An 18832-nucleotide genomic window follows, 5' to 3' on the forward strand; every position below is an offset into this window, starting at 1 on the left:
TTGTTGGTGCTGAATTCTTTTCAGCAAATTGGAATCCTGAAACGTAATTGTTTTATTTAATTTCAAACCCATTGATAAATGTTAGCTTTATGAACTTAAATGCAAATACATTGGACATAAAAAAGACTAGTAGTCATTAAGCTACTACTATAGACTGAAGTAATTAAAACGGGTCATGTTTAGAATTTATAACAGCTGAAATCAATAATATATCAGTATTCTGGTATTAACCTGCGGGCCGCATTAAGTGAAGGTGGGGGCCGCATGTGGCCCCCGGGCCGCCAGTTGCCCATGTATGATCTAATGCTAAATCCATTACCACCAGCCTATGTTTAATCCGCCATAAAACAGTGTCAGTTGATAAGATGAACAACATAAGGCTCCAATGAAAGACGTTATTATAGAAGTTATTAATGATGTCATTTTATCAACACAGGTTCAGCTATTTGACTATCCCTGCTTTATATGTTGACACACACACACACGCGCACACACACACACACACACACACACACACACACACACACACACACACACACACACACACACACACACACACACACACACACACACACACACGTAAATAGTTAATTAATACATATTTTCTTTCAAAAAACTCCTATGGGAAAAATGTATGGGAAAAAAATGAATGGGGTTTCTATCTGTGGCAGCACCCTGGCTCCAACCCCTGCATGGCGCTAGCATTCAGGGTCTGGTGGTGGCGCTATAGAGCCTGCTTTCTGCTTGTGCAGCTGAAGTCCATCAAGCCTAATTTATGCTCCGTCCCGCGAACGGCCGAGAATAGCAGACCTCCAAGCTCACAACGGTCACATCCGCGATGTGAGCTTGTATGTCAGCGATTCTCCACGTGCAACACCATTGTGCATTGAAGTATATAATATATGTCCCGCTAGGGCGCACCTCACTAGAGGACGCTGAATGAACAGAAAGAAGCGCTCCCCAAAACAACATGGTTTGGAGATCTGTTGGGAACTGATTACATGAAACGGTCACCTGTGCATTCAGTCTCAATGCTTGTAAACAAATAATTGGTCTTCATGGTCTATACCAAGGGTCTTCAACGTTTTCAGGCCAAGGACCCCTTAGTTGAGAGAGAGATGAGCAGGGACCCCCAGATTCCATATAGTTTCATTGTTTGTCAGCACAATCATCAGTGTATTTTGGATTCATGTCAATTTGTGTTTTCAGATATTTAACCAATTTAACAGTCAATACTTAATAAACTTGACCTTTCACTCTGTACTTGGTCTGCTCTTTTTCCACCAAACCTCTTTGCCGATCTACAAGCTCACAATGCCTCGCAGCGCGAGGCGTTGTGAGCTTGTAGATCTGCTATGTTTGGCTAAAGTTCTCAGAATATGGACGTTAAGGTTCAAGTGGTTAATATAAAAAAAGGTGAACAAAAGTTTCTATTACTCAAAGATTTGGAGGACCCCCTGTAGTAACTCTGAGGACCCCCTAGGGGTCGTGGACCCCCTGTAGTAACTCGACCCCCTGTAGTAACTCTGAGGACCCCCTAGGGGTCGTGGACCCCCTGTTGAAGACCCCTGGTCTATCCTGTCTCCTCTATTCTAGATCTGTGCTTCAACAACCTTTTAGCATCGAGACCAGAAAGGGACGTTTGATGTCTCAATCTGTGACCAAAACTACTGAAGGACGTCCAATGGAGAAAGAGTAAACGTTCCTTTTTCCCCCCCATGTGACCCTGTTTCCCTCCAGGCCCCTCCCCCTGATCCTCCCCGTCGGCCAATGGGCTGTCACTTCTCCATGAGTGACAGCTGGATGACCCTCTGTAGCTCCTCCTCCTCCCGCCTCCGGCGGAGCTCCGCCTCCTGCTGCTCGCGGGCGGAGATCTCCATGGCAACGCGCAGCTGCTCCTCATAGCTGCTGCCGATTGGCTGCTCCTCGTAGCTGCTGCTGCTGCTGATTGGCTGCTTCCTGGTGGGGGTGGAGCCCAGGCTGGAGGGGGGGCGGGGCTTGTGCCGAGGCGTTCTGGGTAAGAGAGTTTTAATTACTATTATTATTTAATGTTATAAACTGAATTATTACATTTAATGTGATAAACTGATTTATTACATTAAAGGACAACTTTAGTTTTTTATAACAAGGGTTCATATTTTAGATTGTAATTAAAGAATATAAAATATGAGTGTTAAACTTATTTCATTTACTTCTTTCTATTGTTTTAGAGATTCTTATTTCAGTGGTTGGGGGCATGCATACAAGTGGCTAAATATGTAATTTTACACAGAATAAGCCCATTCCCAAGATACAACGCAACCTTTCATGGTTGGATGTGACTTATGGGGGCTAGAAGTGTTACTGTAAATAGCAATAAAGAAACTGCTGGCTTATTGTGTCTAAAAAGACATATTTAGCCACTTCAACTTGTACGCATGCCCCCATGCGTACGCATGCCCCACATTTTAGTACGGTAAACGTGATAAAACAACAGAACGAAGCAAATGAAAACATTTTAAAACTCACTTTTTCTTTTCTCTAATTACAATCTAAAATATGAACCCTTGTTATGAAAAAACTAAGTTGTCCTTTAAATGTGATAAACTGATTTATTACATTTAATGTGATCAACTGAATTAATACATTTAATGTTATAATTATTTCATAAACTGGCTGACCTTTCCACGCGGGTGGGGTCGCAGGGGAGGGGTTTAGTTCCTGGCTTGCTATTGGTCAGCGCTTCCCAGATGGTCACCTTAGACAGGAAGAGGAAGTGTCTTGTGTGAGAGCTTTGTTTTATTGCATATTTAAATAATAACACTAGTTTTAGGATAGGGGATACATAATAATGTGTCTCTTGTGATGTGGCCCCTCTTATTGGTTGTGGCCCAATGCCAGGAACTGGCCCTGGTTGCAGTGGCGTCAGTTCAGCAAAAGCTAGGGTATGGCAAAGATGGCAGTCCTCATGGAAAAGAGGCATTACATTTTGTATAACACGGTTCTATTGTGAAAATAGCAGATCTACATGCACCCCATCACAACGCCTCGCGCTTCTTGGTCTGGATATGGCAGCCTGGAACGGTTGTTCAAGTGCAGCTAAACTTAGCATGTTAGTAAACGTGCCACAATTAACAATAATGCATTGCACCTGTGCAGCTGACCTGCGAAACCTGGGAATATACAATTTTTGTCAAAATGGGGAGAATACAAGTGTGGAGAATATAATTATAATAGCTTGTTAAAGTGACCATTTTGTTAAATTTTGCATTGTAGTTATTTTTACTGTAATTTAACAACATAATAGACAAGATAGAAAAAGAAACATTCATGGATTTATATTTGTTTCCCCCCCTGGACCCAGTGTATGGCAGCTACATACCCCTGGACCCAGGGTATGGCAGCTGCATACCCCTGGACCCAGTGTATGGCAGCTACATACCCCTGGACCCAGGGTATGGCAGCTACATACCCCTGGACCCAGTGTATGGCAGCTACATACCCCTGGACCCAGTGTATGGCAGCTACATACCCCTGGACCCAGGGTATGGCAGCTACATACCCCTGGACCCAGTGTATGGCAGCTACATACCCCTGGACCCAGGGTATGGCAGCTCAGCTACATACCCCTGGACCCAGGGTATGGCAGCTACATACCCCTGGACCCAGGGTATGGCAGCTACATACCCCTGGACCCAGGGTATGGCAGCTACATACCCCTGGACCCAGTGTATGGCAGCTACATACCCCTGGACCCAGGGTATGGCAGCTGCATACCCCTGGACCCAGTGTATGGCAGCTACATACCCCTGGACCCAGTGTATGGCAGCTACATACCCCTGGACCCAGTGTATGGCAGCTACATACCCCTGGACCCAGTGTATGGCAGCTACATACCCCTGGACCCAGGGTATGGCAGCTGCATACCCCTGGACCCAGGGTATGGCAGCTACATACCCCTGGACCCAGTGTATGGCAGCTACATACCCCTGGACCCAGGGTATGGCAGCTGCATACCCCTGCCATACCCAATTGACACCCCTGCCTGGTTGGATGAATGGAATTGTAGTAAACACACCTGGTCATATTCTGTACCAGTCTCTAACAGTATTGTATAGTACCTGGTCACTCTGTACCAGTCTCTAACAGTGTTGTATAGTACCTGGTCATATTCTGTACCAGTCTCTAACAGTGTTGTATAGTACCTGGTCATATTCTGTACCAGTCTCTAACAGAGTTGTATAGTACCTGGTCATACTCTGTACCAGTCTCTAACAGTGTTGTATAGTACCTGGTCTGTACCAGTCTCTAACAGTGTTGTATAGTACCTGGTCATACTCTGTACCAGTCTCTAACAGTGTTGTATAGTACCTGGTCATATTCTGTACCAGTCTCTAACAGTGTTGTATAGTACCTGGTCATACTCTGTACCAGTCTCTAACAGTGTTGTATAGTACCTGGTCATACCAGTCTCTAACAGTGTTGTATAGTACCTGGTCATACTCTGTACCAGTCTCTAACAGTATATATAAATATTAGAATATTAGAATATTAGAATATCAAAGTCTCTATTCGACATTGTTCACCAAAGTCAGATATTCGCTTAATTGTTATTGTCTTCTCTTTAAAAATATATAGTTTATAAAGCTTGGCGAGATAGGAAGTCATAAGAATGAGTTGTCATTGCCCCTGGTGGATGAATTTGTTAATGCTCTATACCAGGGGTTCTCAAACCTTTTTAGGCTGTGACCCCCAAAATAAACATATTTGAACTGGGGACCCCCACCCTGACAAGCACTTGGAATTGTAGGTATTACATTTAATGTGACTCGGTTCCGCAGATAAATATTGTGAAGAAATATTGTGAAGTAAGCAAGAGGCGAACATTGTGAAAACAGCCGATCTACATGCTCACAACGCCTCCTTAATATTTGACAGTTTGGCCAGTCCTGTCGAATATTCGACTTTTCGAATACTTTCAGGTTGAATAATTTGAATACTAAAACTCACTATTGGTGAATGCCCTATTACCTGGTCGTACTCTGTACCAGTCTCTAAGAGACTGTGTTGTATAGTACCTGGTCATACTCTGTACCAGTCTCTAAGAGACTGTGTTGTATAGTACCTGGTCATACTCTGTACCAGTCTCTAAGAGACTGTGTTGTATAGTACCTGGTCATACTCTGTACCAGTCTCTAAGAGACTGTGTTGTATAGTACCTGGTCATACTCTGTACCAGTCTCTAAGAGACTGTGTTGTATAGTACCTGGTCGTACTCTGTACCAGACTCTAAGAGACTGTGTTGTATGGTACCTGGTCATACTCTGTACCAGTCTCTAAGAGACTGTGTTGTATGGTACCTGGTCATACTCTGTACCAGTCTCTAAGAGACTGTGTTGTATAGTACCTGGTCATACTCTGTACCAGTCTCTAAGAGACTGTGTTGTATAGTACCTGGTCATACTCTGTACCAGTCTCTAAGAGACTGTGTTGTATAGTACCTGGTCATACTCTGTACCAGTCTCTAAGAGACTGTGTTGTATGGTACCTGGTCATACTCTGTACCAGTCTCTAAGAGACTGTGTTGTATAGTACCTGGTCATACTCTGTACCAGTCTCTAAGAGACTGTGTTGTATAGTACCTGGTCGTACTCTGTACCAGTCTCTAAGAGACTGTGTTGTATGGTAAACTGCAGCAGGTCTTCCTCAGTCTCAGAGTCTCTCTGTCTTCCTCCCAGGACGATGCTGTACCCTGGAGGAGGATCGAACACGCTGGCCGGGATGTCTGCCGCTCCGCACCACACTGGAGCACGCACACACGCAGCGCACACACACGCACGCACGCGCACACACACACACACACACACACACACACACACACACACACACACACACACACACACACACACACACACACACACACACACACACACACACACACGCAGAACACACACGCACGCACATACATATCAATCAATTTCAGATTCAGATTCAGATTACTTTTAACTACCACTTTTTGTGGTCACATGTTCAAATACTGGATTCTGATTGGCTTAAAACAGTGGTAAATCAGTCAACAACCTTGAGTTGGCTCCTGGACCCCGCCCACTGTTGTGTTGCAGTTGATTGTAACTAAATAACCTTGCAAGTTACAACTGTGTTTTCTTTCATTTATATGGTAGAAGTGGTAGAAAAGCAGTTTACCATTCGAGGGTTGTGGGTTGTTGGCTGATTTACCACTGATTCACAACCCTGAACCAGTGGTAAATCAGCCAACAACCCACTGCCTCTCATGGTAAATGGCTTACATTTACCATTGTGTAATACACAAAGGAATTTGTTTTGGTAAAGGCCTACAATTTTTTACAATTTTGCATTCAAATAATTTATTCACATAACATAAACTAACAAACACAAAACAATCATTATTTCAGACTCTAATAGGTCCATATAAAACAATACAGGGGACAACAAAACAGAGATTAAAACAACAACAACAAACATGATCAAAGAGGCAGTAGAAACATACAGACACTAAAGCGTCTTTGGAGGATTTGGATGATCTGGGAGTGTAGCATCTCCCAAAGGATCATGGGAAATGTAATCCTTGCATTACTGCGGGATGTATCAGCCGTTTGATATTAAACAATCAAAGTCTGATTGTGCGTCGTTCTTTTGTGGACATAAATTAAAGGTTAAAATGTGTGTTCTCACTGGTAGAGCTGGAGCTGGAGACGGTTTCAGAGGAGGAGTCGCTGCCTGGAGAGGGAGAGTCTGTCCTGTCCTCCTGCCTGTCCCCCTCCCCCGTCTGTCTGTCCCCCTCCTCCCCCGTCCCCCTCCCCCCCTCCCCCCCCGGCCTCTCCTCCTCACAGCCGTTCAGGTTGCTGAAGGAGATGCGAGCGTTGAGGATGTGGTAGATGGGGATCTCTGAGGAGAGGACAGAAGACATGTCTTAATAACACTGTGAAAGAACTGCAGGACCCTGTTCATGCGTAGCCTGATTTCAGACTCTTTGCTGGAGCTTGAGTCTGACATTGTCCCATTGTGTTGAGATTTCAAAGGGAAGGGGATTTAAAATTGAAATTCCCAATCACAAGAGATCTGGTGGGAGGGGTTGAGTTTGACTTGTGTACACAAAACATTCTCCCCTCCCCCCTCCCCTCTATGACAGGCACCAAACAGGGCATTGGCTTTGATGTTTCATTGATTAGAGAGAAACACTAACGAGCTATTGACACTTGTATGGCTCAATCAATGACTGCAGTTCAGAACTCTTTTGAAGTTCAAAGGGAGCAATTAAGAACTCTGGTGAGCCACCAGTGAGGGAGGCCACTGTTTCTGTTGATCTTCAAAAGTTAGACCCACCCCTCCTCCGTCTTGCATTGATTTCATTGGTCGGTGCGCCAAGACACCGACAGAAAGAAGCGCGTCATATGCCACTTCCAGACCAAGAGACCAAGGTCTATTGGCTGGAGCCAGGCAAGTTCATGCGAGTCCATCGGGCTCGGCTTCAGTTAGTAGTTGTGATAATAATGTGTTGAGGATGTTGATAGATCACAGAACAGACATCCCAAGTCTCCCGGATGTTGCAGGAGTCTCCCGGAAATCAACGTCTCCTCCCTGACACCCGCGAGTGGCACTAAACCTCCCGGAAATCCGGCCGCTCCCGCAAATGCCTGACATATCCGTCTGGATCCGGTCTAGAAACAAGATCTGCGACCCGCGATGCAAATAAATGTGTTCTAATTTGTCGTCGAACTGTCAATCTGGCAAGTGAATGATTGTGATTCGCTGTGGGAGATGTGGGCGTCTAAAAGTGACCAACCACTGGTCTCAGATGCAGAGACTGGGTTCTCATTAAGCGCGAAGGATTATATTGAAAGGAGTTGTGCAAATAAAATCCATCCATCCATCTATTCATTTATTCATTCATTCAGACCAACAGATATAACCTTCAGTCCAGACCTCCATATCCTGTCCTCTCACCTATCTTGACGGGGAATCCGGGCGGCAGGCGCAGGTTGATGAAGTCACGCAGCTTAGCGAATAGCGTGTTAGAGATGGCCATGAGGTCAATGATGGGCGCCACCTGGTGGGCCAGGGAGAGGGGGTGCGACTCACACAGCCACAACTTGGCCTTGAACCTGAGACACACACACACACACACACACACACACACACACACACACACACACACACACACACACACAAACACACAAACACACGCACAAATAGACTCCTAAGTGGGCGCCGGCTCTGACGGCAAATCTCGCGCACGTCCTGTTTACTGGTGCTATAGATCCTGCGAGAGTGTGTTGCTGGGACAGCTAAAGAGCAATAATAAAGTTGATTTTCTCAGTTGTTGTGTCGCTGAAAAAAGCCACTTTAGTATGACAATTTTGTTAATATTATGTGGCTTGTGATGATCTGGTCCAATATTTAGTAAATGAATAGACTCCAAACATGCTTCTGCCTCCTAAAACGGTATCTACCTACGTCACACAGAAACGGGAAGTACAGGTCTTTTGCACCCTCTTGCTATCGCCCTCTTGGACAGTATGTCTACAGTCACGTCATCAACATGCATCTGTCACATTTAGCGCCACCATCAGGCTGATTTTTTAACACATTTTTGGACACTGCTCCTACAGAGTTTGCCCTAAAATCATGCACAGTGGTACACAGTATGTCTAGAGTCATGTAATCAACATGGATCTGTCCCATTTAGCACCACCATCAGGCCGTTTTTTACATGCGACCTGACAGTCGATTATCTCCCGATTTAGGGAGTCTTACTGGTGATGAAGCTGGAGTGACGCGCGGCACTATTGTGCCTGGCTGCACAGTAAACATTGAGCTACAACGCACGCAAATTCAACAAATGAGAAGTTGCCAACCTATTCAGAACTAATCTTTAACCCCTTGTGATTGCAGGCTTGTCAACTCGTCAACATGCTCCTGGATTGGCAAAACTCCTGGATTTCTCCTGGATTTGGTATCAAACTCCCAAAATTCACCAGAACACAGGAAATTACATCTACTATGTTAATTTTTTTCTGGGGGAGGACCCCCAGACCCCCGCTTTAGGGGTGGGGCAATGAATGCAAGAAAGATGATCATCATTAAAGATGTCCTTTGGTACAGTCATCAAATCTGTACACCTACATATGGCATTTTAAGGCTGAAATTGTACCCTGATAAACATATAAAACATGCACAAAATTCACCAGAACACAGAAAATTACATCTACTATGTTACATTTTTTCTGGGGGAGGACCCCCAGACCCCCCGCTTTAGGGTTGGGGGCAATGCATGCAAGAAAGATCATATACATGTAATGACTTAAAGATGAGACATTTGTCATTTTAAGGCTGAAATTGTACCAGTGCTAGTAAATCAAGCCTGATAAAAGTATCAAACATGCACAAAATTCAACAGAACACAGGAAAATATATATCTGTTAAGAGGTTTTGGGGAGAGGACCCCCAGACCCCGGTAGGGGCGTTCCGCGCACCCCCCAAAAAATAAATCTCCTGGATTCTGACCGTCCAATGTTGACAACCCTGCCTTGTGATGTGATCTAGCCTGGTTGGCATCTCTGAAAAAGATTTTTAGGTCATTTTATCACTTTATACTTAAAAGTGGTAAAATCGGGTTTTGCTCCTATAATGTTGAGCAGATTTGCAAATGTAATTGTACTGCTAATGGTGTAATAGCCTATAGCCTATAAAATACAGGTAGCAAAGCTAATATTAGTGCAGCTGGCTGAAGTGATGATGAATATTATTTTTCTTTGGGTGGGATAGAGGATGGCTGATTCATACCAGGTCTAAATCAAACTAATTCAACACAGAGTTAGTGTGAATGCACACCTGTTGTACATCGGGGCACACAGTGTCAGTCTGACCCAAGCCCCCAGAACCCTGGGGGCGCCCTGAAGCGCAATGGACATGGTGGCCGTTTGAGGTACTGCAGTTGGGGCCACTAATCACAAACGCGCATCTAGGCTTCTTTGTATTGACGCTCGTTCATAGCGGAAGTGCTCGTTCATGAATTAGAGCCCCAGCGCGTCCATGAACACAAACTATGACGCAAAATGTGTCACAGTGACCCCACTACGTCACGTTTCAGAGGCGTCTCAAACGCGGAAGTACGCTTCATGCGCTGGGTGAGCAACTCAATGCAAGTGGACGGGCGGGGATATCCGGTGTCCTCTCTATACTTCTTATAACTCTATGGTCTGACCTAGGAGTGGGTGTGCATGTTTGCGTGCGTGCGTGCGTGCGACCCGTGCGTGTGTGTGTGTGCTACAGTACCTCTGTGTCTTGGTGGTCAGGTGACAGGTGTGTCCTATGTCCCTGGGGTTGATTGACAGCTGGGAGGCGTGTCCTATGGGGTTGATTGACAGCTGAGGGTTGAAGTATTCCTCTGCGGTCAGAGCTGCTGGGTTGGTCACCGCGCAGCGAGTCACCAGAGACTGGAGACACACACACACGCACGCACACACACACACACGCACGCACGCACGCACACGCACGCACACACACACACACGCACGCACGCACGCACGCACACACGCACACACGCACGCACGCACGCACGCACACACGCACGCACACACGCACACACGCACGCACACACGCACACACGCACACACACACACACACACGCACGCACGCACACACACACGCACGCACACACGCACACACGCACACACACACACACACACACGCACACACGCACGCACGCACGCACGCACGCACGCACGCACGCACGCACGCACGCACACACGCACACACGCACACACACACACATACACACACACACACACACACACACACACACTCAGTTAGGCTACTGAACAAACACTCAATGGACCATATTCACACTGCGGCCATCTTGGATTGCGTCACCACATGGGGTGGCAACGCGTGATTCCTAAACCCACCAGGATTGAGTTAAGACCCGCCTCCTCTCGATAATCTTAAGTATGAAAGTGCCCATGAACGTTAGTGCTGCTCGCTCAAGTGCAAAGTACCTACTACCTTCTGATCCATTACAATAATACACGCAGCATAATAGGCCCAAAGCCATATCCAAACCATAACAATTTAACTGATAATCAGTAAGAGTTTTTATTTTGAGCACAGTAGTGACAAATGAATAGCTTTCTCAGTACGTTTTTCTCTTTAGCAAAGTTACAAAGTTTTCCCTTTATTAAGCACAGTACTAGAATTAAGTCAGTTTCATTTTTTTTAGCACAGTTTATTTTGAGCACTGACACTGTAGTGAGAAATTAATAGTTGTGCATTGTGCAAATGCAGGCTTTTCTCAAGTACAAGTCTTCATGCCTCTGACTTTAACCACCCTCCATGTGTCAGGCAGGGATTTCAGCCACTCCTGGAAGTCCTCGTGTTTCCGCGAGGCGGGTCTTAACTCAAGCCTGGTGGGTTTAGGAATCACGCGGTGGCAACACGTCTCAGCCTGCATTACAAACCGTTGTAAACAAAGCAGCGATGCTCCCAGAATATGACTTCTAGACTGTTCAAACAATGTATTTTGACCAAATTGACAAATGGTCAGATGAAAACGTTAACATCCCTAAAAGGACTACAGTAACTGTACTGAAGGGTACATCCACGATATTCAAGGTCAGTTTGGTTACAAAAAACCCCAGGACAAAAATCCACTCGTCCGAGACAGTTTGCCCTCCTGGCCCCCAAGCTGTGGAATAAACTCCCTGTTGCACTTAGAACAACGGACTCACTCGCTAGCTTTCACCGTGGACTGAAGACTCACCTTTTCAGACTCCACCTAAACCCATTGCACTACTGAAACACTCAATGACCATACATGAAGCTAGTTAGCATTTGTTTTTTCGGTTTTTTTAGAATCCTTTTCTTTACTGGTTATATTGTTTTTTGATATTCATATGCATTTGTTATATTGTTGTTGATGTTATGACATGTTATCTTGTTTATTATAGTCATGTTTTCTTTTTTTATCTGCTTATTGTAAGTCGTGTTGGATTAAAAGCGTCTGCTAAATGCCTAAACTGTAAACTGTACAACTTTACTGTTCATAAAGACTGCATCTGTCCAGTGCTTGCTCTGCTGTGTGAATATGGTCAATAGCAGTGATTACTATCACAATATAGAGCTATCATGTGACATGTGTCATGCGTCATGTGACATGGGTCATGTGACCACTCACCCCATTACTGGGTCCCATGTGCTGCTCAGCGAGGCCCAGGAAGTTCTGTAAGGGAGTCCTTCCTGTTAGACATATAAGGACAATATGTTAATGAGGTTCTGTAAGGGAGTCCTTCCTGTTAGACATATAAGGACAATATGTTAATGAGGTTCTGTAAGGAGTCCTTCCTGTTGGCCATATAAGGACAATATGTTAATGAGGTTCTGTAAGGGAGTCCTTCCTGTTAGACATATAAGGACAATATGTTAATGAGGTTCTGTAAGGAGTCCTTCCTGTTGGCCATATAAGGACAATATGTTAATGAGGTTCTGTAAGGGAGTCCTTCCTGTTGGCCATATAAGGACAATATGTTAATGAGGTTATGTAAGGGAGTCCTTCCTGTTAGACATATAAGGACAATATGTTAATGAGGTTCTGTAAGGGAGTCCTTCCTGTTAGACATATAAGGACAATATGTTAATGAGGTTCTGTAAGGGAGTCCTTCCTGATGGACATATAAGGACAATATGTTAATGAGGTTCTGTAAGGGAGTCCTTCCTGTTGGACATATAAGGACAATATGTTAATGAGGTTCTGTAAGGGAGTCCTTCCTGTTAGACATATAAGGACAATATGTTAATGAGGTTCTGTAAGGAGTCCTTCCTGATGGACATATAAGGACAATATGTTAATGAGGTTCTGTAAGGGAGTCCTTCCTGTTGGACATATAAGGACAATATGTTAATGAGGTTCTGTAAGGGAGTCCTTCCTGTTGGACATATAAGGACAATATGTTAATGAGGTTCTGTAAGGGAGTCCTTCCTGCTAGCCATATAAGGACAATATGTTAATGAGGTTCTGTAAGGGAGTCCTTCCTGTTGGACATATAAGGACAATATGTTAATGAGGTTCTGTAAGGAGTCCTTCCTGTTAGACATATAAGGACAATATGTTAATGAGGTTCTGTAAGGGAGTCCTTCCTGTTGGACATATAAGGACAATATGTTAATGAGGTTCTGTAAGGGAGTCCTTCCTGTTGGACATATAAGGACAATATGTTAATGAGGTTCTGTAAGGGAGTCCTTCCTGATGGACATATAAGGACAATATGTTAATGAGGTTCTGTAAGGGAGTCCTTCCTGCTAGACATATAAGGACAATATGTTAATGAGGTTCTGTAAGGGAGTCCTTCCTGTTGGACATATAAGGACAATATGTTAATGAGGTTCTGTAAGGGAGTCCTTCCTGATGGACATATAAGGACAATATGTTAATGAGGTTCTGTAAGGGAGTCCTTCCTGTTGGACATATAAGGACAATATGTTAATGAGGTTCTGTAAGGGAGTCCTTCCTGTTAGACATATAAGGACAATATGTTAATGAGGTTCTGTAAGGAGTCCTTCCTGATGGACATATAAGGACAATATGTTAATGAGGTTCTGTAAGGGAGTCCTTCCTGTTGGACATATAAGGACAATATGTTAATGAGGTTCTGTAAGGGAGTCCTTCCTGTTGGACATATAAGGACAATATGTTAATGAGGTTCTGTAAGGGAGTCCTTCCTGCTAGCCATATAAGGACAATATGTTAATGAGGTTCTGTAAGGGAGTCCTTCCTGTTGGACATATAAGGACAATATGTTAATGAGGTTCTGTAAGGAGTCCTTCCTGTTAGACATATAAGGACAATATGTTAATGAGGTTCTGTAAGGGAGTCCTTCCTGTTGGACATATAAGGACAATATGTTAATGAGGTTCTGTAAGGGAGTCCTTCCTGTTAGACATATAAGGACAATATGTTAATGAGGTTCTGTAAGGGAGTCCTTCCTGATGGACATATAAGGACAATATGTTAATGAGGTTCTGTAAGGGAGTCCTTCCTGCTAGACATATAAGGACAATATGTTAATGAGGTTCTGTAAGGGAGTCCTTCCTGTTAGACATATAAGGACAATATGTTAATGAGGTTCTGTAAGGAGTCCTTCCTGTTAGACATATAAGGACAATATGTTAATGAGGTTCTGTAAGGAGTCCTTCCTGTTAGACATATAAGGACAATATGTTAATGAGGTTCTGTAAGGAGTCCTTCCTGTTGGCCATATAAGGACAATATGTTAATGAGGTTCTGTAAGGGAGTCCTTCCTGTTGGACATATAAGGACAATATGTTAATGAGGTTCTGTAAGGGAGTCCTTCCTGATGGACATATAAGGACAATATGTTAATGAGGTTCTGTAAGGAGTCCTTCCTGTTGGCCATATAAGGACAATATGTTAATGAGGTTCTGTAAGGAGTCCTTCCTGTTGGACATATAAGGACAATATGTTAATGAGGTTCTGTAGGGGAGTCCTTCCTGTTAGACATATAAGGACAATATGTTAATGAGGTTCTGTAAGGGAGTCCTTCCTGTTAGACATATAAGGACAATATGTTAATGAGGTTCTGTAAGGGAGTCCTTCCAGCTGGAGGTGACGACAAGATGACAATATGCTAACTAATAAGACGGCTCAGGGCGACAAGGTCGCGCCATAGCTCAGGGGTAGAGAAACCGTTATTAGAGCACAAAGGGTTCCAGAAGGGTTCCCAGTTGGAATCCGGGCTCCCCCTGAGTTAATGTGGAAGAGTCCTTGGGCAAGACTCTGAACCCCTAGTTGCTCCCGGTGAGCAGGTTGGTGCCTTGCATGGTTTCCTCCGCCACCGGTGTATGAATGTGTGTGTGAATGGGTGAATGTAATGCACAATCTATGTAAAGCGCTTTGGATAAAAGCGCTATATACCATTTTGCCATGTCTTGGCCGTCTGGGCAGTGATGTATATCAGACCAGTTACCCATACAGAATATGGAGACCCCTGGTACCCATAAATGAAGATCCATGTACTGTATATGGAGATATGCTCTGAGAGCCCAAACATGCTTACTCAGTTATTCGTTATGTGAAAGTCCTGTGACGGCTATGCCATCTGACATTTTATGCCCATACATGGAGATCCCTGTCTGTAGAACCAGACACAGATATGGGCTGTCTTGGCCAACTGTCTTGGCCTTATATGGATTCTATGGACACCATTAAATAAAAAAAGTATCTTTCTGGAGCAGGAAAACAGTGGATTTTTGGAGTTCCATCATGGAAAGGTGACAATATTTATTATTATAAACATATTTTGCCAACATCGTAAAACCTGTGAAAACTTATTAAAAACTAAAATGGTACAATTTCAGTCTAGCCACTCTGTGTCACACCTATTCGCGTGCACGTGTGCGTGCGTTCACTGATGTTGCATTGCAGCGACATGGGACCACAGTCACCTTTGACCTTGTTCCTGTTCTGGTCGGACAGATGATCCGTTCTGGTTCTGGTGATGAGCTCTACGTTGGACGCCCCGTACACCTGAGAGAGAGAGAGAGAGAGAGAGAGAGAGAGAGACAGAGAGAGAGAGAGAGAGAGAGAGAGAGAGAGAGAGAGAGAGAGAGACAGAGAGAGAGAGAGAGAGAGAGAGAGAGAGAGAGAGAGAGAGAGAGATAGACACAGAGAGAGAGAGAGAGAGAGAGAGAGAGAGAGACAGACAGACAGCGACAGAGACAGAGACAGAGAGAGTCAATGCTGAAAAGCATTTCCCAGAATTAAGTGCGTTACAGATGAGCAGTGGTTGCCGCGGGGTTTCCCGCTAGGATCAGCAGCGGCCGCGCTGCGGTGACACACAAACACACTCGCTCAGCGAGTAGACGCCAAAGATGAACACAATGAAGCTGTCGCCACCCGCGTACGCATGCATGAACGAGCACGCTCGCATTTCACGGGACCGCGCCCGCTAGCCTCTCCTCTATTCAAAATAGCCGCCCGCCTCTCATTAAAAATGAATTACTAGGACGCGGTGACCGCGTATCGTCTGGAACCCCCTTTAGAGTTCAGAAAGCTGCACGTCGGAAAGTCAGAACTCTCTGAGGAAAGGTTTAGTAGTCGGAGGCAGTATGGACAGACCTTTAAGTTAAGGCATAAGAGATGGTGGTTAAGACAGTCATAATAGAGCCCTGAGAGTCAGTGCTCTGGAGTGTTTGTTCAGTAACAGTTTATTCTGTTCTATTCTGACTGGGATGACGTTGCTGCAGGTTGCTGTGATTCCCCAGACTGGAGAGACGCTTCAGGGAGAGAAACACCACCCAGGAGGGTGTTGCTACGACAACATGGATCAACACCACCCAGGGATGGTGTTGCTACGAAAACAGGCTCAGTGCTCCATCACATGATCTTACAGACTCCACCACAGAGGAGGAGGATGGTGTTTGTGTCTTTGTGAGTTCTGTTCTGTTCTGTTCTGTTCTGTGGCTTGTGGTTGACTCTTCAAACGTGCTTTATAAATAAACTTTGAGTTGAGATTATGTCAACTTTAACGACTAGAAAGAAAGAAAGAAAGAAAGAAAGAAAGAAAGAAAGAAAGAAAGAAAGAAAGAAAGAAAGAAAGCTTACCTTGGTTTCATATCCGTTCACCATCTCTGTCTTCTCACTCCTCCAGCCGAGAATGCCTGTTTTATTCCTGCACACACGCACGCACGCACGCACGCACGCACGCACGCACGCACGCACGCACGCACGCACGCACGCACGCACGCACGCACGCACGCACACACACACACACACACACACACACACACACATTTCATTTCAGTGTCACATATCTTCAGCACATCCAGAATGACATTCTCAGGTGGAGGAGGGTTAGGTTAGGGTTAGGGTTAGGAGGGTTAGGGTTAGGGTTAGGGTTGCAGGAGGTTGCAGTGATTGGGTTGTGATTCAGTCGGTCTTAACTTCTAAAGTGTGAAGTGTTTATTCCTTTTTTAAGTGTGTATTTCACACTTCTGTTATTTGTTGCTCGTGTTTTGGCCAGCGTTTCATTGTGAACTATTATTTATGCCCAGACCAGCACTGTGAACAGGCACGTGCACACATAGACATCAAAGGGGGCTTGAGCCCCTGCCCTTTTACCCAGTGCCTACTCCAGACCATGAATGCAGTTTTTACTATGGTGAAAGAAACTCCCTTCTCTCCTTTCCATGCCATGCCTGAAGCAGGGCATGCGTAGGGCACCATGGGGCAGAAGGGCAAAAAAAAGAAAAGAAAAGAAGGACCAAGCTGATCATTATCATAATAACTAATAATGATTTATTTGCTTCTGCCTAAATACTCATCACGGCATCCTCAACTTGCATGTCCATGCTCAGAGCTGAAGCGGCTCCACACACCCCAAATCGTGCAAAGACACCCGACCTGAAAATCTCATGCGCTGTTAGCGTGCGCACAGGGGCACCAATAAGCCACTGGTTTAAAAAGGTTTTCAGGTACTAGCTAGCGGTGGCCCTGGCCTGAAGGAAGCATTCAGGAGAATTACCTTTGTGTGACGCTGTATGTGTATTGTGATGGAAGATGATCTCCAATATACTCTGAATGTAATTTGAACAGAATGTCAAACCTCTCGAAGGCGATGTTGCGAGCGTCCAGCTGCGTGGTGACCACGGGCGCAGACAGCCTGGCCGCCACCTGCTCCTGGCTGGGCTGTGGTGGCGGTGGCGCCCCCAGCAGGCCGGGGGCGGTACTGCAGCAGTAGGCGGTGCATCCGTTCCGCCGCTCCGGAGACGAGGAGCTCAGAACGTCTCTGAACACCACCTGTCTGTCATGATCCACCTCCATCACCTCTGCACTGGAGTCTGCTAATGATGCACGCACGCACGCACGCACGCACGCACGCACACGCACACACACACGTCCAGGGCCGTCACACCAAATTCTGGGCCCCCCATGAATGTTAACTATTGAAAAATAGCAGATCTGCTATTTTTTATTTTTTTTACTGTGTGCAAGAAACCTACGTTTCCATGTCAGTGGTGCTCAAACCTTTTCTTGTCAAGGACCCCCAAGATGATATTTATTTGGACCCCATCTCAAAATATTTAGTTCCAGGGACCACCCAGAAGCAAAATTTGAATTACAAATGTTTGCTAAAAAAATGCATGCATTGAAAGATTTGCACACATTTTCACAACTTTTCAAAAATAGCAGATCTACAAGCACGCCGCGCTGTGAGCTTGTATATCTGCTATTTTTCAATAGCTCAAAACTCAGTCCCACTTTTCCCCCCCTTGTGACGCCCCTGCACACATCCCTCCATCACCTCCGTACTGGAGTCTGTTAACCCAGGCGCCCACGTGTCCAACTCTTTGATGTCTCCCAGTGCCCACGTTTGACACGTCGGTTACTGTTTTATATTAACACCCAAGGAGCCAAACTCGTTCAGTAACGAGTTAAGGCCACTAGGTGTCACCCTGCCAAAAGGAGTTGTCTCGTCCCTGAACGAGTCAACGAAGGGTTAACTGTACGTGCTGCTGCCTGCCCTCTGAATGACCCGAGTCCATACGTCACCCCGTAGCAGAGAGAGAGAGAGAGAGAGAGAAAATGGCACAAGCTGGTTGCATTGATTTCCATTCTACTCTGAAACATAAAAAGGGCTTTATCTCTGAATGAGGTGCAAAGAACGCCAGGGAAGCAGAGATCTGATTGTTTTCATGGCGACACTATAACGCGATGGTCGGCCCCCGTTTGGATTTTAGTTTCGCAAGCGTTTGTAAACAAATGGATTATCTTCCTCAATCGTCAGTGGACACCCACGTG

General features: G+C 45.1%; 1 protein-coding gene across 1 annotated transcript in view; it reads right to left on the reverse strand.

Annotated features, from left to right (window-relative positions):
* Positions 1-1778: 1778 nt before the first annotated feature.
* Positions 1779-18832, reverse strand: part of ankrd13b (ankyrin repeat domain 13B) — a gene marked incomplete at both ends in the record, with an annotated part of 25758 nt that continues 8704 nt past the window's right edge. Inside the window, 10 exons of the mRNA XM_080731119.1 lie at positions 1779-2013; positions 2661-2737; positions 5622-5782; positions 6694-6906; positions 7966-8123; positions 10297-10457; positions 12194-12255; positions 15478-15559; positions 16637-16703; positions 17637-17874. Of these exons, the coding sequence (XP_080587245.1) occupies positions 1779-2013; positions 2661-2737; positions 5622-5782; positions 6694-6906; positions 7966-8123; positions 10297-10457; positions 12194-12255; positions 15478-15559; positions 16637-16703; positions 17637-17874 (1454 nt within the window). The remainder of the gene's footprint in view (positions 2014-2660; positions 2738-5621; positions 5783-6693; positions 6907-7965; positions 8124-10296; positions 10458-12193; positions 12256-15477; positions 15560-16636; positions 16704-17636; positions 17875-18832) is intronic.

The sequence above is a fragment of the Nannobrachium achirus genome (genome assembly GCF_963921795.1).
Source record: "Nannobrachium achirus genome assembly, chromosome: 8".
Taxonomy (NCBI): Eukaryota; Metazoa; Chordata; class Actinopteri; order Myctophiformes; family Myctophidae; genus Nannobrachium; species Nannobrachium achirus.